The following is a 27359-nucleotide window of genomic DNA, read 5'->3' as shown; positions in this document are numbered from 1 at the left end:
CGATAATTTGTTTTATTACAGAAAACCTACTTGCAGTGGCAGAAGGTGTTCTTCATACTAGCTGGCACATATGCCTTCGGAGCGCTGGTTTTCCTCGTGTTCGGTTCAGGGGAGCTGCAGCCCTGGAGCTCCCCGCGCCCCGCGCCGCAGAAGAACGAAGAAGAACCTCTCAACGAGCAGAAGGTGTGAGAAGATGAGAGAACGTGGGAGATGTAGTGTAGGCAAGCCTATTAGAGTAACATGGCCTAGTACACTATGTATTGACCTTGTCAAACAATATATTGCAATTTGTTTTTGCCACACCACGCGACTTCGCGTGAAGCGACCTTTTACGCTTTGGCCAGTAACGCGACATCGCGTGGTGGTCCCCGACAATCTTGTACGAACTATTGAACGTCGGCCTTTTACGTAATTATATGATTTTGGTCATATTTAAAATATATAAAAATAATATAAAATAGCCGTGCATGGTTAAAAACTACAAATTCGATGATTTACCTCATTGCTACTTAATAACTATATTTATATATTTTTTAATATTTAATTGGCTTGCCTACATTATTAAAAAGTTTGTTTCAAGTAATTCCGTCTATTAATATCGTACCAAAATAAAGCAGAAAAAACCGATTTCTAATCGTATTTGTCTTAAATGTACATAAATTATTTATAATCTGGCACATATACTTATGGTACACAGTACCATGTACAGTGTATAGGAGAAAAAAAATACACACTGAAAATAGAGTAGACAGATAAGGCAATAGACAATAATTGATTTGTGTGCCATTGTAACTCAAAAATATACGATTTTGAGATCCCAAAACGCTACACTAAGCCATTTTGATTTTCACGGTTCACGCATTTTCTTTTTTGGAAAGCGATAGATGTTTTATATCTGTCTATAAACTTCTCTGTCTACGGAAAATAGATTCATAGACAATGCAAACTAGAGTTGCCAGGTAAAGTAATTTATGTATAATAGTTTAAAATACTTTTCGAAATCGAACCAATTTTTACAAATAAAAGAAACGATAAACATTAAAATATAATAATAAGTTCCTTAGAATTTGCAGTTGCTTAAATAATTATAATTTCGATTTTTATCAATTTTTATCTCAAAATTACATTGTTAAATTTTCTTTTGGCCACAACATATCGACAAGAAACAGCTGCAATTTTGACAAGAAAATAATTATAACATTATTTTGATGTTTATCGGAGTTTTTGTAGGAAAGTTACATCGACAGTGGCAAAAATTACTAAGCAACGACATTTACTTTGTGAAACATATATAAAAATAACTACAATTAAAAAAAAACATACATACAGTTGAACGTAGGACCTCTTCCTTTTTGGAAGTTGGTTAAAATACAATAAACAAATAACGTACGTACGTATAAAAACGGAACCCTAAAAGTATAGTACTTACTCCTGTCCAGTAAGTCTTTGTATGATCGGAGTCAGATATTGTCGAAAAAAGAAAATAGCCCCTTTTTGGAGAAGGGATGCGGAGCTTACACCCGCCATGCTGCTGTAATGCAAGTTGGTGGGCTTTTTCCTTTATATTGCTTGGTTATTTTTTCCCCACTGTTGATGTAATTAGAAGGGTCCATCCACATATAAAACTTATACAAACACATTAGTGTCGAGATAGCGTTAAGCTAAAAGCACATACCATTCGAATATTTACAGACTGATTTCATTGTTGCTATTTTATATATTATACTGTAAATAAACGTAATTTTGATTCATTCGTTTTGAAGGTAGTTTAAAACATTGAATCATTGTTTTTTTTTTCCTTTTTGTATTACGAATTTACTGTAGGCGGCACGGGAATTGAAATATGGCGATCAAGGTCATAACTCACTAGTATCCTAAGACTAATAACAACTATTTAAATTTAAATTCAAAAATTATCAGTGAGTGACAACCTTTATGTAATGCATTTTCAGTACATTTACTTGAAGAATTCGATTTTCGAATTCAGTACAAAAAATGTTATATTCTCAAAATCCTCAATTCTCGTGACGAAACTGTGTAATTGTTTATGAAATTGAAATCGCATTTTGTGAAGTTTATTTTTCAAAAAGTGAAAATTGGACGTCACAAATGCGTCTACGAGCTTTATCTATTTCAATGTCATAAAGAAATAGTGCAGTATTAAGCTGTCTATCAGCCAATCTTTGCCATTTTTATATTTAAAAAATATAAATCGAATATGGCGGAGGACGGCTGACAGACTAAATAAATATACGTTCTAAAAAACATAACATACACGTGGCTGGGAAATAAAAGTAAAAGGAACTATTTTAAATAAAAAAAACAAACTTGTTTTACGAAATTAAGGCTCCGTTATATTTTATTGATATTTGAATTTCCATTTACTTATTTTTAAAATGCACACAACTGAAAAGTTGGAGGTGCCTGCCCCAAACCGGATTCGAACCCACACCCTCCGGAGGCAGAGGTCATATCTACTGGGCTATCACGGCTCATGAGCTACCTTGTCTGTTGTATATGATTTCTTGTATTAGTAGTAGCTTCAATAGCTCAACGGTAAGAGAGGTCGGACTCATCACCGAACGTATACACGGTATGTCGTACCCACTCCTAGCACAGTCTTTCCCGAAGGGAAAGACTGTGCTAGGAGTGGGTGTGCTAGGAGGAGTGGGTGTGCTAGGAGGAGTGGGTGTGCTAGGAGGGGAATGAGAATATTGGTCATACTAAAAAAGACATGGCAATTATTCTTTATTTAAAATAAAAGGATCATAGACAATTGACAAAAAGTATAAATAGGTATACAATACGAGTCACCAGGTGTTTCATTCCAAATCTTCGAACCCCGAACATTATTTTGGCTATTTAAATATTTTCTTTTTTGATAAATTGTTTTCCAGCAACGTCTATGTGAATAAAAAAAAAAAACAAAAAAAGGCTGTTAAGTAAAATTTTAATTTTAAAAAACGATTGTGATTTATTTATAACATAACGTACCGGCAACGCGCAACGGACTCGCTCTGCTATCACAAAACCCGACTCACTTAAGTACTATTTAGTAGTTTAAGTGGTAGGGGACAAGAAATCTTGCATGTTAGAACATTGAACATTGCCCAAACTTCTTTACCTTAGTGATACCCATATTTATTTTATTTATTTATTATTGTACAAAATACATATTGAAATTAAGCCTAGCTATAATACAACACAAACCAACAGTTGTTTTATTCACTGGCTATTATAATTACTTACACAATATTAAAAGCTAAAAAACCAAAAAGAAAAATAAAAAACAATCATTAGCGGGTAGTAGTAAAATGTGGGATAAACGTTAATGTTGCTATTCCACCACCATACAATATTTTAGAGATGACCATTCTTACAATACTTTAGTGATGTGCTTCGTGCCTATCGATAACCAGTCTATAATTTTAAAACTTTTTTTTAAGTAATAAAAAATAAAATGAACAGATTCAAATGAAGGTTAAGACCGGAACCAAAACTGGCTTTTTTCCTCAACATTGCATGATTTCTTGTCATTTTTTTTTAATAATATTTATTAAGTATTCTTTAGGTAAGTATGTGTATTTATTTATTTTTCTATTGCGTCAATTTAAAATTATATGAACACTTACCAGTGAAACTGCGTTTTAATGGAGGCTAATAGTACCATTTTAATTATCCTGCTATACATTTATAACAAAAAAATTAAAATGTCATTTTTACTACAAACTTTAAGCTCGTTTAAAAATTGTAAATTCTGTGAACTATCCTACCGTGTGCCTTTTTTAATTTATGGCATATCGTTAACATTTTTATAGAGTTACATACCATTTTTTTTTCTAATTTGCCAACCTAAAAAACAGGCAAAGATCGGATACAATACTGCCTATTCAGTAGTATTAATTTTTTTTCTGGTTAGCCTCCATTATAATTTAGCCATAGGCAAACCTCGTTCTTATCGTAAGACATAGATGTAAGATTACGCCATGATCGCACTTAGTTATATATAACGACATACAATGCATTATATTCTATTTACACTGGTAAAATGCATTTTTTGGGGGTTTCACCTATGGTTTCCATCTATGCATATAAATAAATTTTCTATTAGGTATAAATTTTGTTTTTATACTGTAAAAAATAAAACAAAAAAGCTGTTAATTAACTTAACAGGGAAAATATTATGTAACTAAAAACAGTAATTGTGTTTTAGCACCATATTTTATATGCTTTTTTTTGTATTTTTTTCTAGCAGCATACTTTTTAGTAACTATGCATAAATATCAGTGTAAACAGACGTGTAAATTATTTGTGCATTTTGACAACTGTGATAGAGAGGGTTGTCTATGGGTGTTCACTTTATAACTATTTTTATTAAGCGCTCCTTGTATTTTTACTAATTTCGGAATTAAAAATACGAATCTATGGTTACAGAATATTCTTAGTTCCTGAATTATTATCAGTATTTCGTGATCGTTCGTTTTGGCAAGCGTTTGAGAGCTTTTTATTGTCTCTGCTAAAAAAACTAAGCTATAAATGTTTGATTTTATTGGAGACAATATCAAATTTACGGGCCATAACATAATTTAAGTGACCACAGACTAATTCTGCAAGGTACAAATGTGCTAATTTAAATAAAGAACTGTCGATAAGCTAATGTTGTTGTCCTTTTTTACAACATACGTTAAGAAAGAGATGACACTAGTTTATAGTAGATTGAATTAGCTTCCTAAAGTACTTGAACTGTCATAGATATTATTTATTGTCTGTGGTATGTATTTCAGTGTATTTTCATACAGTATGTTCACATTTATGAGCCGCTTAGGTATTTTCTATTAGTTTTAAGCTGTGAGGAATGTTATTCTCACTTATAAGTAGTATAAGCATTTACTTGTTTTTTTTCCTATCTATTTACTTACTTTTCTAATGCCTATTTTTCCATCCAGTGTTGTTAATAACCTGGTAGCTAAGTTATATGGGTTTTATAAATCAATCAAAAAATCAAATCCACCTCTCTCTGTCTAACACAATACTATAGATAGGGAGAGATGGAGACGATTCGAAGATTACACTGTTTAGTTATAAAAATAAAATAGCACCAGGCTTGAGTTGCAAGAGTTCAAACTACAAATGTATGAGTATACTGTAATAAATATTTCATTGTATGAAGTTTTGGCTGTAGTGCAGAATAGCACTAATTTTCCTATCTTTTCCTATAAACTTACAATTCCAAACCTTCCTGGGAAATTACGAAATATTTGAGAGATATATATAGTTGTATGTCTCGTGTAATTTTACATCTTTAAACCTATTAACGTGATCCGCCCTTTTTTCTATATTTTTATTTTGACTCTGAACTATTTTTTACAATTTATTTTCATTACTTTATAGACAAACCATATAACAGTCATCACTCGGTCTCGGGGAGAGACTGCTATGACGTCATACCACACTGCTCCTATACTTCGCGAGCGAGGTAGTTATGGGGTTTGCCTATAGCTTTACAAATATTTATGTAACAAGACCTATGTATACGAATATATTTATATATATGAACGGGGGGTACTTGATTTATTTTGCTAGCTAGCCGAACAGCGATTATATTGAAAAAAAAAAAACAACGTTACTAATTTGTTTAGTTGTTGTGATTCGTCATCTCTTGAGGATGCTTCGGTTTCGGAGTATGTCGAGCATTTGCTGTAGATTTTTTGAAAGTAAATCAATTGTTCCTTATCAAATGAAATTAGGTTATAGGTAAGCCTCAAGAATTTTCAAAACGTATTAAAACTAGAATTTTATACCTACTATCAATCTTTTTCTTAGTTTAATTGCAAAATCAAATTGTAATATTTTTTGAAAATTGTTGCTTATCTATCAGTTTTTGTATTCGAATTTTCGAAAGATCATTAACATCCCATGTATTTAATGTATTATTAATTAATTACCATTTACCATTAATTTTAAATATCGTATTTTATAATCGACAAAAGTAGGATATTAATTGAATTTAATAAATATGACTCAATGTCGGTTATATTCTTTTAAAAGAAGAATGCTTGGCATTAATTAAACGTATAATTATTACATATTGTAATTTGTTTAGATTATTTTAAGGAACGGTATATTTGTAACATTGCTATTTGAGGAATTAGAAACAAAACTATCCAACTAATATACCTATAAAAAATTGATTAAAATCGTCTTGAAAATATTTAGCACAAAATATTTTCAAAATTTCACATTCTAACAAAAATGTTACAAAGGTAACTTGAGTTCCCTACTGAGTAGGCATTTCACACCTGTTTTGTTTGAATATCACGCAAAAGCGCTGAAAGTCCATATCGCATTGTAAAAATTACCAATACAAAATTTTTAAACGTTCCCTCTAAACATTTAAGTCCACGAGGCCATAGATTTAAAAGCCAAAACTCTGATCGTGAAAAATAAATAAATGACTCGAGTTCAAGATTTATAATCATTATTATACTTCTTTATTCTTGGATTGGACGGGATTACAGACAGTGCTTTTGCGTGACTCCTCAGTCCTTATACAGTTTTTCATTAAAAATTCTATTGACCGTTTTATAAAATCGATTTGAATATCCTCCGAATTGAGAAATCTATACTCAGAGACACAATTATCCGCCCACCCCATATTATATTTATTATATACTCTCATTATATTACCTACCTACAATATCCAAATTTTTTTTCAATTGTTAGTCAGTCCGTTAAAAATCAAATAGTAACATTATTTGAAATGGCCACAATCACTGAAGACTTTACTCACTCGGTTTTGTATCCTTTTTGGATTCGTATAATCGAGTTTTATTCATTTTAATTGCACAATCAGCTGGATATCTTCACAAATTGCATATAATCTGGACTGAAGTCATAACTATCGTAAAAAAAATTGTATTAGATTGATGATTATACATCACTTACAGTTTATTAACTTATACTCATTCTAGATATTACCTAAATGATATTAAAAAAAATATTCGTTATTTGTTAGTGATTAATTAATAATTACCAGCAGAAAATATTAGGTACCTACATGTATGTATGGTATGTTCGAAGTACTACACTTATAAGGTATATTGAAAAAAATAAAGAAGTAGAACAAAAAACTAGACAGGCGATTTTTTCTTTTTCTTTTTCATAATTATTCTTCTTGTTACAACATGGGCTAAAACTATCTCGGATACCTATATCTCTAATCTATAAAGTGTTTCGAATCGATTTTACTAAAATTTGTCGAACTAGAATTTTAATTTCTCATAAAGTCGATGTTACAAAAATGTTTGGAAACTCGTATTTCCTAATTATCGTGTGCTAATTAGTATGTGTAGCTAGGTAGGTAATTAATTATTGTATTACCTAAGTCGATTACCTACTATCGATATAAAATAAGATTTTTTGTTAAAATATGTCTTAAATGACTTATGTACTTTGTGAAACATATTTTTTTAAATAAAGTTTTTCAAAAATTCTTGGTGTCATAATTTCTTGCTATTCAAAATGTTTATGGGTATAGCCAAGCATGTTAGTAGTTATAAGTGGGCAGTGGTCAGACCTACGTTATTTCAAGTCTGTTAGAAAAGAAAAAAATTTAAAATGTTACCTCGCAAAGCAACCATAATGAAATCTGTATACCTATGTACTTACCATACTTACTTACATATATAGGACATACTCGTACACAATGTATCTTCAAATGCTCGAAAAACAACCGAATTTCAAGCAATATGGTAAAAATAAACTTACCTAACCCATTTTCATAAAATTAATTTAACTTGAAGAAACAGACAGACATCATCACTTATTATAGGGGTTTCGTTTTTGTACGTACGTAAATTTAGAACCCTAAAAAGCCTCAATAATGCCGTGGTAGGAGTGCCAACCTCAATACCGAGGGGCCATGAATAAAACCTCCGCCCGTTAGTCTGTCTACCCATTACCAAGTTTTTTAAACGAATTGCAGGGCTACCTAACAAAAAAATATTGAAAAATGACATTAAAAATATAGGTTTAATTTAAAAAAAAAAATGCAAGAAAAAAAATACTTACCTTCGCCCAGCATAATGTATAATAGGTACGTGGGGTAGTTTTAAAGGAGGGTAGTTGAAAATAAAACAACACGCTCGGTAACTTATGATAGTTTATTGAAGAAACATTGTAGCACAGCCTAGCTGCCCCTACGAAGCTCCCGTACTACCCGCAAGGCAAGTTCTGCACCGTCTAACCGATTGCTTTCAAAATACTAAAAACGACCAACGCACCCCCAGACCTCCCCGACATTGAAGTGTCACGTTGTGACGTCAATAACAGTTATTACAATTGACGTCAATGACAGTTGTTACAATTGACGTCAATGACAATTGTTATAATTGACGTCAATGACAGTTGTTACAATTGACGTCAATGACAGTTGTTACAATTGACGTCAATGACAATTGTTATAATTGACGTCAATGACAGCTGTTACAATTGACGTCAATGATAGTTGTTACAATTGACGCCAATGACAGCTGTTACGATTGACGTCAATGACAGTTGTTACAATTGACATCAATGACAGTTGTTACAGTTGAAGCATAGATACATATTGTGTCACATGCCAATGCCAGAGTCGTCGATTCAAACATTATACCTAAGTATATTGATTTAATAATAATAATTTTTAACTTTTAATAAGGATCATTTTAACAAGGATAAAGTTAAATTTTACATATTTTTTTTTTCATATATTAAAACACTTAATTTGTTACACCAACTTCATTGTCAAACGCAAATCTGAACGCTCATTAATTCGCACTCTCAAAATAATTTCCAATTACAATTCCATTAAAATAAACATGCAATTAATCATTACAGAGAGGAGGATAACAATGACAACATATCACTTTTTTTTGAAAATGACAGACTGATTTTGAATTGTAAAAATGACCAATTTTGAATTGTAAAAATGACAGACAGAGAATATAAATTACAATTAAGAGTTAGTTTTTGTCTTATGTAACTCTTAACAGTGAGTTTCGACAATCTGCTGAAGTTTTGTAATTTAAAATACATACTTATTATTATACAATGTAATATTTCAAGTGTTTGACTAATTAAAAAGAAATTAACCAGCAGGCCTAAGTTGAAATAACGAGATCATTTTATTTACATATCGCTTTCTCTTTCTTCCCATCGCAAAGAAAGAGAGATCGGCGACAGTGGCTAGTACCACCCTACCAGCGAAAACGTACCGCCAAGTGTTTGAACGTTCCGGTACGATGTCGTGTCGAAACCGAAAGGGGTGTGGATTTTCTCCTAACAAGTTAGCCCGCTTCTATCTTAAATTGCATCATCACTTACCATCAGTTGTGACATTGTAGTCAAAAACTAACTTGTAAAGAATAAAAAAAAACTGATTTCATGCTCTCTTTCATTGCTTTGGGACGAAAGACAGCTCTGAGCTTGAAATGATCATTGATTAATAGATATAATTATAATCATTGGTCAATTAATTAGATAAATTGTTATAGGGGTTAAATATACTCAGAGGTACAATTATCCGCCCACTTTAATATGACGCGAGTATATAAAAGTGGGCGGATAATTGTGCCACTGAGTATATATTTTTTGTGTCAGTTATTTTCAGTATTTTTCAAGTAATAAACAATGTACATGACCCGGATACTTAGTTACGATTGACCTATCACAGGATTTCTATAATATATTAATGACAAAGCCTTATGTACTTATATATGTATATAAATTACATAAAATACGTTTTCGACAAAAATTCAACACTCATACATAGAATCCGTGTTATGTAAAATTGTATAACGTCAATGAATTTAATCAATTTAATTTTTTCATTTAATTTTTAGGCTTTTTTACGAGAACGTAAAATTTTTAGGTTCTAGGCAACAAGTTTAGGTATTTTGGTATTTTTTGAAATATTAAAAAATATTATTTTTCATGAATTGTAAAACATTTCTTTACTTCGACGACTTTTACTGCGACTTTTACTATTACATTTGATATTTTATTTTAGATGTTATATATGTATGTATATGAATCTTTAAGCACCATAACGATACCTAATGTAAGCGGATTTTAAATTAGCTGTGGAAAAATTTACATTAAAAATAAAAATAAAATAAAATATATTTTTTTATTTTTTTTTTACATTAAAAATACCAAATAATAAATAAATGTAAAATTGTTCATTAATTTACACGGATTTCCAATCAGTGAGTGCGGAATTTTCCATCAAAATCGCATTTAATTACAAAATATAAGCAAAAATCCTTCTGTATTTGCATAAATATCACATGAATGAGTGCATCGTTAATCCTATTTAAGTTATATAATACATTAGGTATGTGGAATGTCATTTAAGTTATATTAAATAAATAAAATAGTCAACTATTTTCTTAATTATTTCCCTGTCCAAGTAGTAGATAATAGTTAAACATTGAAACATATGTGACATACGACAAGCAAATTGTTAAACTGGGCATGCTTTTGAAATCTGCTTCATCAAAAATTATGATAAAAAATATTAACAATGGTATTCGTAGACGTTCTAGGTGCACCCCCAGGGGATCATTCACCCGCTGAGTGTGAAATTCTCAAACAAATAGTGTTAAAATTCGACACTCAGCGGCTAAATGATCCCCTGGGGGTTTCCCTACAACATCTAATAATTCCACTCTTATACTATTATAATAATGGTTTGTAATGCATTAATTACAAGCCTTTTATGAATTGCCATAATGTGTAGGTCACGACCCTCACAAATGAGGATTACGACTCACAAAAGAGAAATTGCTAGTATGATTCTTTCCGAGCAAATTAAATCAAAATGCTTCTATAGGTCTTTATGGCATGGTTATTCAAGAACTACCGCGTGCTATTTCCTATTGTTTTATTAATACTTTCCTTTAAAAATCAGGTGCCACACATTACGAAAACAGCTGAATATTACGTGACAGGAAAATGTCACTGATGGGTAGGAATACTATGTGACAGGAAAATATCACTGACGAGTAAAGGTTATTATGTGACAGGAAAATATCACTGATAGGTTGGAATACTATGTGGCAGGAAAATACCACTGATAGGTAGGAATATTATGTGACAGGAAAACATCACTGACGGGCAAAGGATATTATGTGGCAGGAAAATATCACTGATAGGTAGGAATACTATGTGGCAGGAAAATATCACTGATAGTTAGGAATATTATGTGACAGGAAAATATCACTGACTGGTAAAGGATATTATGTGGCAGGAAAATATCACTGATGGGTAGGAGTATTATGTGGCAGGAAAATATCACCGATGGGTAGGAATATTGTGACAGGAAAACATCACTGACGGGTAAAGGATATTATGTGGCAGGAAAATATCACTGATGGGTAGGAATTTTATGTGACAGGAGAATATCACTGATGGGTAGGAAAATTAGGTATGTGACAGGAAAATATCACTGATAGGTAGGAATATTATGTGGCAGGAAAATATCACTGACGAGTAAAGGATATTATGTGGCAGGAAAATATCACTGATGGGTAGGAATATTATGTGGCAGGAAAAAAATCACTGACGAGTGAGGATTTTAAAACAATTCTGGACATTGAGTCCAGCTCTTACATATTTGCGCAAACAAGGCTTAGCTCAGACTCAACCATCTTGCAGACCTATGACGCTACGAAGTCGATGTAGTGATACTGAGCATATATGTATAGTTTACTAAGATGCGTGCCACGTGATATCTAATGAAGACAAAAAGACATATTGTCGACGTAATAGTGGCGCCGTCGAATTTTTTTTCTTTTTTGTCCCGTCATAATGAAATAGAGTGATATTTTACATTTCAATGCTATTGGTCGACAGTTAAGTGTCTTTTTTTCTTCACTAGAGATGTCGTTGGCGCATCTTAGGCTTACTGGCGAAAAAAACGAGTCGAGTACTATTCGGTTGTAATGAGCTATTACCTTATACGACCTTCACAACAGCATTCGACATGACACGACATTTCCGATCACAGATTCAAAATACCAATCGTTAAGACTAGAAATTATTCAAACAGTAAGTAGAGAAATAACGATTGGTCGATTCACTACAATTACACAACAATTTACAAACAAAAATAATATACATCTACAGGTTTAAGAAATTCAAATATTTAATAAATATGAGAAAATTGTCGATTAATTGACATTAATAATTATTAATTAACTAATTATTTACTTATTCACAAATTCGTAACTTAAGGAATAAATAAATTAAAATAAATAATTATTTTTTAATTATTAAGTATTATCGACGTTGAGTATTCAAACATGCAGCATTAAAATTAACCTTACGCTTCAAGTAACAAAGTTGATTTTTTATTAAAATTAAAAACGGAATTTATTAAAATGAATAGCATAAAATCAATTTTAAAGACACGTTATTTCATACTTACCAACCATAATTAAAAAAAAATTAAACTTAAAATAATCAACATCAAAATCATTTGTTAAAGATTTATCTTTACAAATAATCATATTATTATGAAATCCAATAGAATAAATTTAAAAATTATTTTTAATAGATTTCTTCTTCAAGACAACCAAGCAACTTTCATTTTCAAAGTACATGATAATTATTAATTATTACAATTAATTTTATACAACTTTAAATTCAAGCTACGACAAACGTTTTATACAAAAACAAAGAAATTTATTATCCAGGCACCATATTATTTTGTTCCATTCCAACCATATTCATAAATTTGTAAAACGAGCCACAAAAAAAGTTAAGTTTTTTTTCAGTAAAAAGTTTAAAAAAGTTAAAAAAAAAACTTTGATTAAAGAAATGAGCCTAAGAATAAACAAAAAAAACATGTCATAGTAAAGACAAAAGATTGCAAATTGATTTATGCAGAATTATTTGAAATTTGAATATTGTCAACAACTAGGCCTGAAGACTATAATAGTCTTCAGACCTACACACCAATTTTTTTTTTATTTTTTGTTTTTTTTTATGACATGAATTTTGTTTCTGGGGCCAAACACTATTTATTAGACTCATAATAAGAATTTTTACTGTCAACTTATAAAATAAATAAAAAAGAAAAGTAATTAAATTTTTTTTTGTGGATTATTTAAGTTTTTTCCTTATTGTGGCGCGTTTCACTTACAACACTGTTCGTCCAACCGTACGTCTCTACGTCTACGCAATTCCTTTAGGAACTATAGCGGTAGTGCAAAATAAAAGTACCGTCTGCAAAACATCTGACCAGCTACACGAACACGTCCAATTTGCATCCAATGAAGCTATAAAGTTGGCATCCACGTCCAACTTGCATCCAATGTAGCTACAAAGTTGGCATCCACGTCCAACTTGCATCCAATGTAGCTACATAGTTGGCATCCACGTCCAACTTGCATCCAATGTGGCGACCAAGTTGGCACCGAATTCCAACTTGCATTCAAGATGGCAACTAACTTTGCATTCACGTCCAACTAAAAGCTTCACAGTAATTGACGTGTGACGTCACATGCCTTGTATCAGATGTTGCTCGACGGTGTGGTGACTTAAGCGGTAGGTGACTTACACTACGTCATACATACTCGAAGGCTCAATGCTGATGCATTTTATGTATGTACTCATTGATATGCTAAAAACAAAGATACACAATCATTGGATAGAAGCAAAACTTTTTTAGCGATGCGTAATTTCGACAAACGAATGATTATTAATTTAATATTAAAAAACACGCCTAATAAAATGTCGAAGTATGCCAGGCTAGTTTTGAGCCTAAACTAGTTGGGCATTTTCCGACATTTATTGTTTTTATAAAAAAATAATATGAATAAATAAGTCTTTACTGGCTAACTAAAGCTAAACCAGAGCCAATTTAGTGGTTTTAAATTATTCAATTAACGAGAATTTAATGAAGGACCTCATATTTAAAAATCAACACGTTTACAGCTGTCAGAGAAGTCATCATATATAGTGTAATGTGTAACATAACAAAAATGTCACCACATTTTTTTTTGTTTTTTTGAAAAAATATTTCAGCAAATAAATACTTTCTAATGTTATAAATTACTGTTATGTATTGTAAAGAAAATTATCGATAGAATATTGTTATTATAATAGGTTGACTTTTAACGCTTTTAAATGGTTCTATAAACTAACTATTCTTTTTTATATGTTTTGAATTAATTTTTTCATTTATTTATTTATCAAAATTTTCAAGATCCATGAGTAACATAAATCGTGCGTACTTTTACAAAACATGCCGTGATGGTGTATCTTGGTTTTTAGTATATCAATGAAATTACTATAATTAGTTATTAAATATCTATAATAATATTATTGTAATACGTAACTCGTTTTTCTGCACAACGCATTATTGCAAAACATATACATACGATTATTATTATTATTATATATGAAATAACTGTCTGGGTTTAGTTAGTGTTATTAATTATTTTTGCATTCTATTATTTAACTTTTCTCATAAAATATTACATTTACCAGAATTAGTTCATCATAGTCCAGCGATAGACTATACAATCATGACAATAGTCTAAAAACCGAATGATTGTATTGTTCATCTCTCTCATTGGACTATTTATTAACTTTTTATTAAAAATATCAATTACTATAGTCAACTAATTACTACCTTTATCTTAAAACATAATATTTATAAAGACTTGCAATAATGCGTCAGCAATTTCTAAATATCTACTTAAAATTAATTTTTTCTCGAGCAATTTTATTTTCATTTCATTAATTTAATTGATAATAATAATTGTAAATAAAGATCGTTGTGATTAATAAATAGGTTAGTGTGTGGGACGTTGTAAATAGAATTTAATTTAAACTTAACTAATTATTAATAATAATAGATAAACGAAATTGACAAATACAACATATATTATTGAGTACATTTAATTGACAAATCATATTATTGAGGTAGAATAAACTTTAAATAATACATGTTTTGGTAAAAATAAAGACTAAGTAATAATTGTGTAATTTCTTTAAAATACTTTTAACTAGTGTTGTTGATTACTGAATATTATATGTATTTGACATATCAAATTCATTTATTTCCAGTACATTTATAAATGCACTTTTTTAAGAATCGAGTCTGAGTGTCCAGTGACTCTATCAACAGTTCAGAAACTTTTTGATTTTACTTTTTTGATTGATTCTTTATTGTGGCCTAATAAGTCGCTTTCAATTATTTTTTTTTTGTAAAAACTATATAAAAGTTATAATATACAATTTTAGAGTTTGTGACATTCTGTCTGGTTTTCAGGAGAAACCTGAACCGATTGCTAGCATAAATCTGCATCACATCAAACAATAAAAAGCAAATACCGTATGAATAATTTTAACTTGAGTTGTAACAGAAATCTATTTTTTTTGAAATTGAAAATCTTTTTACACTGTACAAAAATATCCTTAAAATAGTATTAACAAAATGTATGTTAAATAAAATAAATAAATTAAAAATCCATTAATTCTCTCTATTAAGTAAATGAAAAATATAAATTTGCTTAAAAAAAATAATTCATTTAAGGTTTATTTATAATCGAACGTTTATTTACGAATCAGCTGCGTGCACACAATTTTAACTAGGGTAGGCAGTTGGGCAGATAATACAAATATAGGTAAAAATACATACACATTCCGCAAAATGGAGGTTTCCTTCGTCAATTTAGGTTATAAAGAGTCCTGAGTAGGTAGTGCATATTTGTATCTTTGAAGATTATATGTATGATCAATTATCAATATTCTCATCCCCCTCCGATTAGTCGGGAAAAGACTGTTAGGAGTGGATACGACAATAGACCTACGGGGCGGGGATCGAACCGCCACCCCTCGGTGAGGAGTCCGTCAGCTCTTACCGTTGAGCTATTAAGGCTCTATCAGGGGCGATGGTTCCTAACAACCCGATTCCTACCGGGTTACCTTTTAAGAAACCACGAGTTTTACGGTTGCAAATAATTTAACGTCAGTCTCAGTCAAAAACACATTCAGACTAAAACCCACATGAACGGGTTACCTACGAGAATATTTCAGTCTTCGCTACTGGTCTCTATGCTTGTAAGTATCCAACAACACTAGCAAAGTAAATGTATAACTAATACTAACTAACTAACTAAAGTTACAATAGGATAGTTGACTCATATCAAATTTAATAATAAACAATATTAATTTCGTGTATTACATGGAATAAGGGCCCGAAATATATCGATATCAATTAATAAAAGGATTTCACAGAAGACTCAATTTAAAAATTATGTTTATAAATTATGTAATTTAATAAATTTTTCCAAACGTCAAAAACGCTGTCGTCCATTTTGTGACGTCACGATGTTATTGATAACTACTCATTTTGTCAAACACTCCGTTTGTTTCATGACGTCACGTTAACACTAAAGTTAAAGTGACGTCATGAAACAGTTAAAACATAGACCATCATGGCCGACAGCGTTTTAATTGTCAAATAATTATTTAAAGATTTAATTTTTAATGTATTCATGTCTCAAAAAAATATAGTATTTTTTTTTTCAATATAGTAGAACGCTAATGAACAATTTAAGACCCTTTTAAAAAAAGTGTCAACTAGCCTATTGGTGGGTTATACAAGGTGTAAGAAGCGACGGTACTTGTATACTAAATATGTATAATGTATATTGTATAGATGAGGCGTGGATATAGTCCGGTTCCTACGGTATGCGCACTGATTGTAGAACTTTACTGGCCTGGAAGGGATAATGTATGTTTAATTACTATAAATATGTGATTTATTTTTTAGTACAAGCGTTAAAATCCATAATATAGATAATGCGTAATGTCTGTTTTATATGTAATGCGTAATGGTTGTAATAATTATATTAAAACTATTACGCATTACGCATACATTTATTATAGTCATAATTACGCGTAGCATATTAATGTTATGAGTAATTATGATAATAATATATACTATGCACAAAAATTAAGGGAGCAGAAAAAAATCCAAATTTTTGGGGTATTTTCAACAGGCTGTAACTTATACAAAAATGGTCGTACAGCAAAAAAATAAAAAGCAAATTGTAGCTCTAAGTGTTTAGTTTTTGGATCTGAGTTTGAAAATTTTTTTTTGAAAATATTTTTCGAGTATTCATAAGAAAACCACCGAAAAAAAATTTTTCGAAATTTTTTTGGTTTTTTTTTTAATCTACGGACGTGGAAAAATTTTTTTCGACTCAACCTCTATATGAACCGGATTGCCCACCCACACCCACAAAAACCAATTTCAATTCAATCCAGCTAACCGCTTTTTTTTCCCACTTGATCGAATTTTTGAAAAAATTAAAGGAGCAAGAATTTCGCTCTGAAAATGTCATAATTTTTATCAAAAATGAAAAATTTTTTTTTTTCATTTTTCTCTCAATTCTGTATTAGTGACTTGAAAAATTTAAGAAAAAAAAAAATTATGATATTCAGAGCGAAATTCTTGCTCCCTTAATTTTTTCAAAAATTCGATCAAGTGGGAAAAAAAACGGTTGGCTGGATTGAATTGAAACTTTGTAGGGTTTTTGTGAGTATATTGAACAGTAAAAGGCACACTTAACGTCAGTGGTTTCCGCAATATTTTTGATTGGGCGCTTGATTTTCCAAAAAACGACAAAAAGCCCTTTTTTGGATGCTTTTTCAAATTCATGTAATGATTGAAAAAAATTTTTTTCAATCATTTAAACGAAATTAAATCTGAATAAACAAGCTATCCGGTCCATATGGAGGTTGAGTCGAAAAAATTTTTTCCACGTCCGTAGATTAAAAAAAAAAACCAAAAAAATTTCGATAATTTTTTTTTCGGTGGTTTTCTTATGATTACTCGAAAAATATTTTCAAAAAAGAAATTTTCAAACTCAGATCCAAAAACTAAACACTTAGAGCTACAATTTGATTTTTATTTTTTTGCTGTACGACCATTTTTGTGTAAGTTACAGCCCCAAAAATTTGGATTTTTTTTCTGCTCCCTTAATTTTTGTGCATAGTATATGTAACGTGTAATAGCTGAAATATCTATAACGCGTTATAACTTTTTGTAATGTGCAACAACTAAAAAATATGTAGCACCTAATTCGTCATGGCTGTAATATCTGTAATGCATAATGGTTGTAACTCGCAATGATCGTAACTTACAATATACTAGCGGATGCCCGCGACTTTGTCCGCGTGGATTTCAGTTTTTCACAAATTCCGGAATGAAAAGTATCCTATGTGTTGATCAAGAGTGAAATCTATTCCTATTCCAAATTTGAGTCAAATCGCTTTAGTAGCCGCAGCGTAAAGGAGGAACAAACATGTACACACACAAACCTTCGCCTATATAATATGAGTGTGATGTAAAGCGTGATGAGATATGTTATATGTGGTGGCTATATATAACACGTAATAAATATATTATATGATAGCTGTCATATTTGTAATACGTAATGATTATATTATATAAGTAATGCGTAATTAATATCTGCATTACGTTTGAATATCTGCGATGCGTAATAATAATATTTATAATGTGTATTAGATTAAAGTTGTAATATCTGTTTCATTACCTGATACTCGTTGTCGGACGCCATGACCCCGTTGACGCACAACAACTGGTACTGCTTGGCGCGCAAGGCTGACGCGCCGCGACGCAACAGTCGCAACGCTGTCGCGCTGCCTGACGCGCTGCCGCACACCACTTGCCGTACCTGGAATGTATTTGACAATTTTATTTTATTGATTAAATTAGAAGTATGCTACTATTTTAGAATTTAAACTATCGTGAGTGTTATTCATATTAATTGATTATGAAACACGGCTAAAACTCACGTCATATTAGGTCGGAGTATGCCCGACTAGTTTCGAACCCATACGGGGCCCTTAGTCATGAGCTGGTTCTTGCATCGCGGCACGATCCAAACTGAATAGTACTGAATAGTATGCTACTAGTAGAGCAATTTAGTAGAAGCAACTGTGTATCTGCAATAACTACGATATACGATATAGGGACATTTTTACAGCGCTGCCGAAGATCGTTTAAAAACGCCCCAAAGTAAATCCGATAGGATTGTGACGTCACGCTCTTCTTAGATTATAGCTAGGCAACTTGGTTCGTAACACTCCCGATTGTCCGCGCGGGCCGGGGGGCGTGTAGCGATTAATGAAACCCCTGTTGTAAAGTGATAATTGCAATTGGGCAGGCAATATTAATATATTGCTAATCTTAATTATTTTATAATTATCTGTCTGCACTCACAACCATAGTGTACCTATTAATGTCAATTGTCAATGTCATCTTAGTTTATAATATATTGTCTGTGACAATCACGCTTTCCGCCAGCTCTGCGATAGGGAACACGCAAAATGTAAATTAGCTCTGATTGTTTTAATAAAACTTAGCAATTCCACTGTGACTCTTATTTATACTACATGTATAACCTTAATAAACTCAAGAGGTTATAGGCCGATCACGCGATTTACAAGATTTGGTGAAAATTTTGAGAAAATACATCTACTGCGTGGACCGCGTGGTAACACGTTGTCACCCATTGTCATCAGAGCTCATCAAAAATGGCTTCTGCGAATCCTGTTGCGAGTGGATATCTGCATCATGAAAAGCTAGAAGGCGTGAGTAATTATGTAATCTGGAAATTTAACATGCGTCACTTACTCATCATAGAAGATTTGTGGTCTTGTGTTGAAGGAGCTGAGCCTGTCGATCCTGCAAAGGATTTACGCGCGCTCGCTCGTATAAGTTTATCTGTTAAACCTATATGTGTGCAATATATACGAAATGTTACTACAGCAAAGCAAGCGTGGAACAAATTAAGCTCAGTCTTTGAAGACAAAGGATTCGGGAGGCGTGTCGCATTGTTGAGACTATTACATCACGCTTCATATGCCGATTTTAATAGTATGGAGAAATACTTTGAACATATTACCACTCTTGTACAACAATTGGTAGATATTGGTCGTACCATAGAGGATGCTGAAGTGGCGGAGATAATTTTAAGCGGCCTTCCACAAGAATATGATATAATAGTTTCCAGTCTCGAAGCGGTTGCCTACACAGGTATAATATCCAGTGATTTAGTACGAACCAGGTTGTTGCAAGAAGAAGAACGTCGACGAAGGACTGAAAGCAGAGACGATATGGCCCTTTTGTCAAAGCAACAATACCGTAAGGCTAAAAAGGTACCTGTTTGTGATTTTTGCCAACGCAGTGGACACAAAAAATCAAAATGTTTTAAATACAAGAAAGAACAGCGAGGCAACACAACAACAGCATTGGTGGCCAACTGTTTTGGTGTCTTCGAGAACAAGGACTGGATTGTGGATTCAGGCGCGTCTATGCACATGTGTAAAGAAATAAAGTGGTTTAGTTATATTACAAATTGTGATAGAACTGTACAAGTTGCTGATGGTACAACCTTAAGATGTCTAGGTTACGGTAGTGTTAAGATTCCTATGAAAAATAACAAGACACAATTAGTTACAGACGTTTTATATGTACCTGACCTCTCAACAAATTTAATTAGTGTATATAAATTATGTGAGAAGGCTTTGTCTGTTAAATTTAATAATACTAAATGTTATGTTTTCAAAGGGGAAGTTCTTGTTGTATCTGCCACCAGACAGGGGGGTATTTATATTTTGGACAATGTTTTATATGATTCACAGGAGCAGTCTTTAGCTGTAACCAATGTGAATATTGTGTCCCAGCCACAAAGTTCGCTTGACACAACGGAAAATGCCAAAGTTACACCTGACTTGTGCTTATGGCATAAGCGGCTTGGACATTTGAGTCATCATGGGGTAAGTGTTCTCTGTAAACTCGCTTTTGGTGTTAATATTCACTCGACTCAGCATGGTGCAATCACTAACAAGTGTGTAACATGCGTTGAGGGGAAGCAAGCAGTGCAAAGTTTTCCTAGGGGTGAAGCAAAACGTTCCAAGCAGTTGTTGGAGCTTGTTCATTCTGATGTGTGTGGTCCGATGCCTGTATGTAGTCTGGGTGAGTCTAGATATCTGGTAACGTTTACCGATGATTTTTCTAGAAAAACATATGGCTATTTATTAAAATATAAATCCGAAGTTTTGTCCAAATTTAAATATTTTAAAGCAACTGTTGAAAAGCAAACTGGGTTTTCTATAAAATGTCTGCGAACTGATAGGGGTGGAGAGTATTGCAGTGCTTATTTCTCTAAATATTTACAGAGTGAGGGTATAGTTCATCAAACTACTGCTCCTTATAGTCCGTCTCAAAACGGTGTCTCTGAGAGACTTAACCGGACACTTTTTGAGAAAGTTCGCTGTATGCTTCGTGAAGCTAGTCTTCCTAAAGAGTATTGGGGAGAAGCTGTAATTACAGCTATATATCTTAAGAACAGAAGCCCTACAGCAGCAGTTCCCAATAAAACTCCAGAGGAGGCATGGACAGGTAACAAAGTCAACCTGAGCCATTTACGTGTTTTTGGTTGTCTAGCTATGACACTTATTCCACAGGTAAAAAGAGATAAGCTTGATTCTAAATCAAGATCTTGCATCTTTGTAGGATATTGTGAGAACACTAAGGGCTATAGATTGATTGACCCCACTAACCCTAAGCAGATAATTGTTTCCAGAAATGTAATATTTTTTGAAAACCATTTCTTAAACCACTGTGATAATACAATGATACACTGTGATAGTAGTAATAATAATAATTTTATTTATAATAATATAGGTATGCAAAGCAACCCTATAAATGAAAATTATTCAGGTTTGGATTTGCAAAGCATGGTTCCAACTGAAAATAGAAATATTAATAATAATGTGGATATGCAAAGCATAGGTCCAAATGAAAATAACATGGATTTGCAAAGCAATAGTCCATGCAATCATGAAAATGACATGGTCATTAATTCTAGTCAATCTGAGCGGAATAATGAATTTTTGTCTCCAGTTTCAGGGGAATCTTCCTTCCAAAGTGCTGAGGAGAGTGTGCTGAGTGAAAGAGACAGTAATCAGTCAGATGCAATGGTATGGAACGAGACTATCGTTCGAGGGGAAGGTTTAGTGCTACAGGTTCCCAGTACCAGTTGCGAACGACTGGTTCGTTCCACTCGGAATAAAAAGCCAGATAGGTATAAAGATTATGACTTATCTGATTCATCAGATGTATCTTTTCTTTGTCAATGGTTTATCTATGATGAACCTCAATCTTATGATGAGGCAATGGCAAGTCCTAATAGAGATTGTTGGCTCACAGCAATGCGTGATGAATATAATTCTTTAATAAAACATAATGTTTGGCAATTAGTTGATAGACCAAAGGACTGCAATATAGTTAGTTCCAAATGGGTTTATAAATTAAAATCTGATGAGTCAGGTAACAGTACAAAATATAAAGCACGTCTTGTGGCAAGAGGTTTTAGTCAAAAACCGGGTGTTGACTACTCTGAAACTTTTTCACCGGTAGTACGTCATACTTCTCTTAGAATTTTGTTTTGTATTGCTAATGAATTAAATATGGACATAGAACATGTGGACGTAAACACAGCCTTCTTACATAGTAGTCTTGATGAAATTATTTATATGGAACAGCCTTTAGGGTTCTCATATGATAAGACTAAAGTTTGTTTGTTACAGAAATGTTTATATGGCCTTAAACAGGCAAGTAGGCTGTGGAATAATAGTGTAAACGTTTTGTTGACTAACAATGGTTATGTACAAAATAGATGTGAGCCATGTGTTTATATAAAAAGAAATAACAAGCAATTAACGATTCTGGCATTATATGTTGATGACTTTTATATCTTTAGTAATAGTTCTAAGGATAAGGAAAACTTGTATGACTTGCTAGAATCTGAATTTAGTGTTAAACGCCTAGGCATTTTAAAAAATTGTTTGGGTATGAAAATACATAGAGATAGAGCCAATGGGACTATAACATTTGACCAATCAGACTATATTAACAAGTTATTAAAGCGTTTTGGTATGACAAATTGTAAGAGTGCCTCTACACCTATGGTTGCTAATAAGTTGGAAAAAGGCTCATGTAACAATATTGTAGAGGATAGTATGTATCCATATCGAGAGTTGATTGGAAGCTTAATGTATTTGTCAGTATGTTCAAGGCCTGATATTACTTATGCTCTTAGTCATTTAAGCCAATTTAATACTGCATTTACACGAGATCATTGGCTGGCTGCAAAAAGAATATTAAGATATTTAAATGGCACTAAAGATAAGAAATTAGTTTTCGTTAAATCTGGTACTTTTGATTTAACAGTTTTTGCAGATGCCGACTGGGCCAATGATGTCGTAGACAGACGGTCTTATAGTGGATATATAGTTAAAATTGGCGGCTCTACTGTGCATTGGGAGTCGCGCAAACAGCGATGTATTGCGCTTTCAAGTACTGAAGCCGAGTACTTAGCCCTAAGTGATTCATGCAAAGAAGTGTGTTTTCTTAGAAATTTCTTGTATGAAATTTTTGTGAAACATTTTAATTGTCGAATCTTTAGTGATAATCAAAGTGCAATCAAATTGCTTGAAACCAATGAATATTGCCACAAGAAGACAAAGCACATTGACCTTCGTTACCATTTTGTTAAGGATTTTATTAGAAAAACGGATGTCACAGTCAGCTATTTACCCACTGAAAAAATGTTAGCTGACATGTTTACAAAACCTTTAACTAATCATAAATTTTTAGGTTTTGTTAATGACTTGGGTATGAAAGATGTAGAATCATAGGCATCTGTTCTTGTGAGTATTGGTATCCTTATAATTGTGAGTCTGTTGTACCACTTATACTATCATGCTAGATATGAGATGGGCAATGTAGAGATTATTTTTGTTATTAACCTGAGTTGTTAATTTTTATGTTTTGTATAATCCTGCATTGTAGAGATTTGTTCTCATGTTACGCATGAGGGGAAGTGTTGTAAAGTGATAATTGCAATTGGGCAGGCAATATTAATATATTGCTAATCTTAATTATTTTATAATTATCTGTCTGCACTCACAACCATAGTGTACCTATTAATGTCAATTGTCAATGTCATCTTAGTTTATAATATATTGTCTGTGACAATCACGCTTTCCGCCAGCTCTGCGATAGGGAACACGCAAAATGTAAATTAGCTCTGATTGTTTTAATAAAACTTAGCAATTCCACTGTGACTCTTATTTATACTACATGTATAACCTTAATAAACTCAAGAACCCCACGACTGATGCACCTCAATTCCCCGCACGCACGATTTCACACCCGCGCAGTCTTTCCCCCCGTCGCCCGCATATCATGGGAGTGTCATCAACGAACTTGCCAGACTAAAGTAGAGCAATTTAGTAGATATATAAACCATCATTTTGTGGTAGAGGACTTCGAGCAAGTCCCAGGACTTGTGACCTTGGGTGTAGGTTTGAGGGATTCCTTTAGAACGCATAAACACTCACGTCTCCTACCCGACATGTTCTCCATGCCCACACTAAACAACTTAAGATCAATAATTACACTACGAAACATTATTGCACAAAATCACTAACGCGACTAGCAGCGTGACGGTGTCCACGCTGCCTAACAAAAAACTGAGCTGAAGTCATCAAAATTCGCTCTAATTTATACCATCACTGTCCACAAAAACATAAATAACGAATGATAATACCAACCATTACGGTTGGTATTATACGATGAACTCCTATAATTAGCAACCGGAAAATTTTAATTGTGAACAGTGTGGTCTGAGCTCCATATCTCGATTCTCGATGCTGATGTCAATCGTATCAGTAACTCACCTGCGCCGGAGAGTGCGACGGGTCCAACACTAGTAGAGTAGCCTTGCCGTCCTTGTGTCTCTCGTAACCTATTATTGTTCGCGAGTGACCTGTAACGTATAACCTAAGTATTAAAAACTGACTCAGAACAGTGTTAAGATGAAAGTAAATTTTTGCTTAAAAAAAAAATTCTCTTTTGTCTCAAAATTTTCGAAAATACTGTGTTAGGAGTGGGTACGACAATCAAGAGCCCAGCACGCGAGAATCAAACCACTATCTCCCAGTGATGAGTCCGACCCCTTTACCATTGAGCTGTTGAAACTTAATATCTTATTATGAATGTGAATATGATTATGAATGTGAATCTATTATGAAGCAATTATATTTTTAAATGAAGTAAAACTTCTTTGCTCATGATTGACTTGATGAGTAAGTTAGTGAATGCGTTACGAAAATTGTAATTGGGAGAAACGTGCTTCCATCTACAGGCATAGTGAAACAGTGTTTCTTATTTTAAACTACCAGTAGATGGCGTTCTTAGAGAACTTTGAAACAATCCCTTATTGTACATTTCACGAACCTGTTGCGATGCAGTTATTCCTGAGACTCATAGATGGCGCTTTATTTTTTTTTATATAGAAGTTTTACTTCAGTCGTGTTTTCTACAGCACATTCGTTTTATATTATATTTTGACGAGGTCTTTTTGCTGAATGGCTGCCAGCTCAAGCTATAAGCTTACGGAAGTCTGTTAACTGGCAAGTGACAGACACAAACAGGCAGCAGTAAACTAGTTCACCTCTCAGACCAATTATAGAAAGACCTGTATCGCACTCTTAGTCACGAACAAAATTATCTGTCATTTTCTGAGGAAAACGCACTTAGATTTGGTGTATATCTTATACTAAACTAGAAGTTTTTGCCCGTTTTTTACACAATTCAATTACACAAAAAGGTATTTTTACGGAGCTTTAACCGACGAACACGATTACAACTATTTAACATCGATTCTATAGAGACACTTTTTATAATCGCATTAGATCGTTGATCATATACTTTGACAGAAAAGTAACGTCTAGCGAGGCAGGTCCTATACAGTAATTGGTCTGAGGTTCTGACCTTGATGCTGCAGATAGAGCGGCGGCTTGAACGCGCCGGGCTCGTTCTGGAAGTAGCGCAGCACCCAGTCGAACAGCGCGGGGTGGCTGCCGTCGCCCGCCGTCGGCTTGTGGAAGTCTATTAGCTGACACCTGATCATCAACAAAACATAAATATCTTTATATAACTAATCCGTGGTTTAAGAAACAACAATGTTGAACAAAATTATAATTCACAGCGTTTGGGTGAGTCCATCGTGAGGCAGGGGGAAAACCTCGGAGATTCCCGGACTTGTGACTGGTGGGTGTAGGGTTAAGGTATCCATTAACATATTCCATTTTGTTCTCCCTGATTATATCTAACCTCTGATAATCAGTCAGATATCATTTATCCCTGTTCTCCTTATCCATACCTGGCAAGATCACACCAAAGTAGCCCTGGACACCTGTTTTAATCTATACTAATAACATAAAGATGTAAGATTTGATTGTTTGTGTACTCAAATTGAATCAGTAGTTTCAAAGTTTATTCAATAACTTTGAAACTACTGATTCAATTTGAGTACTATGCCTGAGTGCTAACTTATAGGCTATAGTTTATCCTGTATGTCTGTGCTATACTTTTTTCTGTCTTACTATTTTTGTTTTTTCTTATTTTGTGGTGTACAAATAAAATATAAATAAATAACAAATAAATAAATACTAAAAAGCGCCATCTGTGAATAGACAACTAGAAATAATTTTACCTTATCCTAAGTGAAGACAATACAGTGACCACCTCGCAAGCACCGATCCATTTCCTCGTGTTGTGTAGCTTACAGCCTAATTGTTCCGAACCCTGGCGACAAAATTACATTTTGAGTATTAATAGAAATACTTACTCAACTAAATCCACTCCATTTTTTATGTAAAACCTCTTTATGTATGCTTGACTTGGAGAGTAAGTTGATGAATGCGTTACGAAAAAAGTAATCGCGCGAGGCTTTTAAAATGCGTGCTGCCATTACAGGCATAGTGTAACAGTGTTTGTTATGTTAAACTACCAGTAGATGGCGTTTTTTCAGAACTTTGAAACAATCCCTTTTTCTACTCTTCAAGCACCTGTTGTGATGTAGTTATGTCTGACGGCATAGATAACGCTTTGTTTTTTGATTTTTGAAAAAGTTTTACTTTAAAAAAACCTGTGCTTTAGGTCATACGACTAACTTGTTATCTAGTACAGGTTAATATATTATTATTCTTCAGTGTATTCGATAAATATGTTGTTCTTCAGTGTTCGTTTTCTTACAATACAAAAGCGTAAGCGTCTTCATACAGAGAGTTTGCAGGCCCTGCCCCCTTGCTACTTTCATTACTAAAGTGTTAGCTTTAACGTTTTCTATGTTCTGTGGTATAATCCAAATCAAAGTAATCTAATAAAATAACAACATAAAACAATCCAAGAATCAGAT

General features: G+C 32.7%; 2 protein-coding genes across 3 annotated transcripts in view; one reads left to right on the top strand and one right to left on the bottom strand.

The window, feature by feature from the left end:
* Positions 1 to 7492, top strand: part of LOC112054811 (sialin) — an 84243-nt gene extending 76751 nt beyond the window's left edge. Inside the window, exon 12 of the mRNA XM_052887468.1 lies at positions 22 to 7492. Coding sequence (XP_052743428.1) covers positions 22 to 189 — 168 coding nt within the window. The 3' untranslated portion in view covers positions 190 to 7492. The remainder of the gene's footprint in view (positions 1 to 21) is intronic.
* Positions 7493 to 8143: 651 nt separating this feature from the next.
* LOC112057844 (zinc finger-containing ubiquitin peptidase 1) overlaps positions 8144 to 27359 on the bottom strand; it is a 29366-nt gene continuing 10150 nt past the window's right edge. For both annotated transcript variants that reach the window (XM_052887466.1, XM_052887467.1), the window contains exons 12-16: positions 26655 to 26746; positions 25931 to 26061; positions 24835 to 24923; positions 18618 to 18758; positions 8144 to 16775 (exon numbers count right to left, since the gene is read on the bottom strand). In XM_052887466.1, the coding sequence (XP_052743426.1) occupies positions 16740 to 16775; positions 18618 to 18758; positions 24835 to 24923; positions 25931 to 26061; positions 26655 to 26746 (489 nt within the window). In that variant the 3' untranslated portion in view covers positions 8144 to 16739. The remainder of the gene's footprint in view (positions 16776 to 18617; positions 18759 to 24834; positions 24924 to 25930; positions 26062 to 26654; positions 26747 to 27359) is intronic.

Source organism: Bicyclus anynana, chromosome 19, assembly GCF_947172395.1.
Source record: "Bicyclus anynana chromosome 19, ilBicAnyn1.1, whole genome shotgun sequence".
NCBI lineage: Eukaryota > Metazoa > Arthropoda > Insecta > Lepidoptera > Nymphalidae > Bicyclus > Bicyclus anynana.
This window is presented reverse-complemented; position numbering and strand designations above follow the sequence as displayed.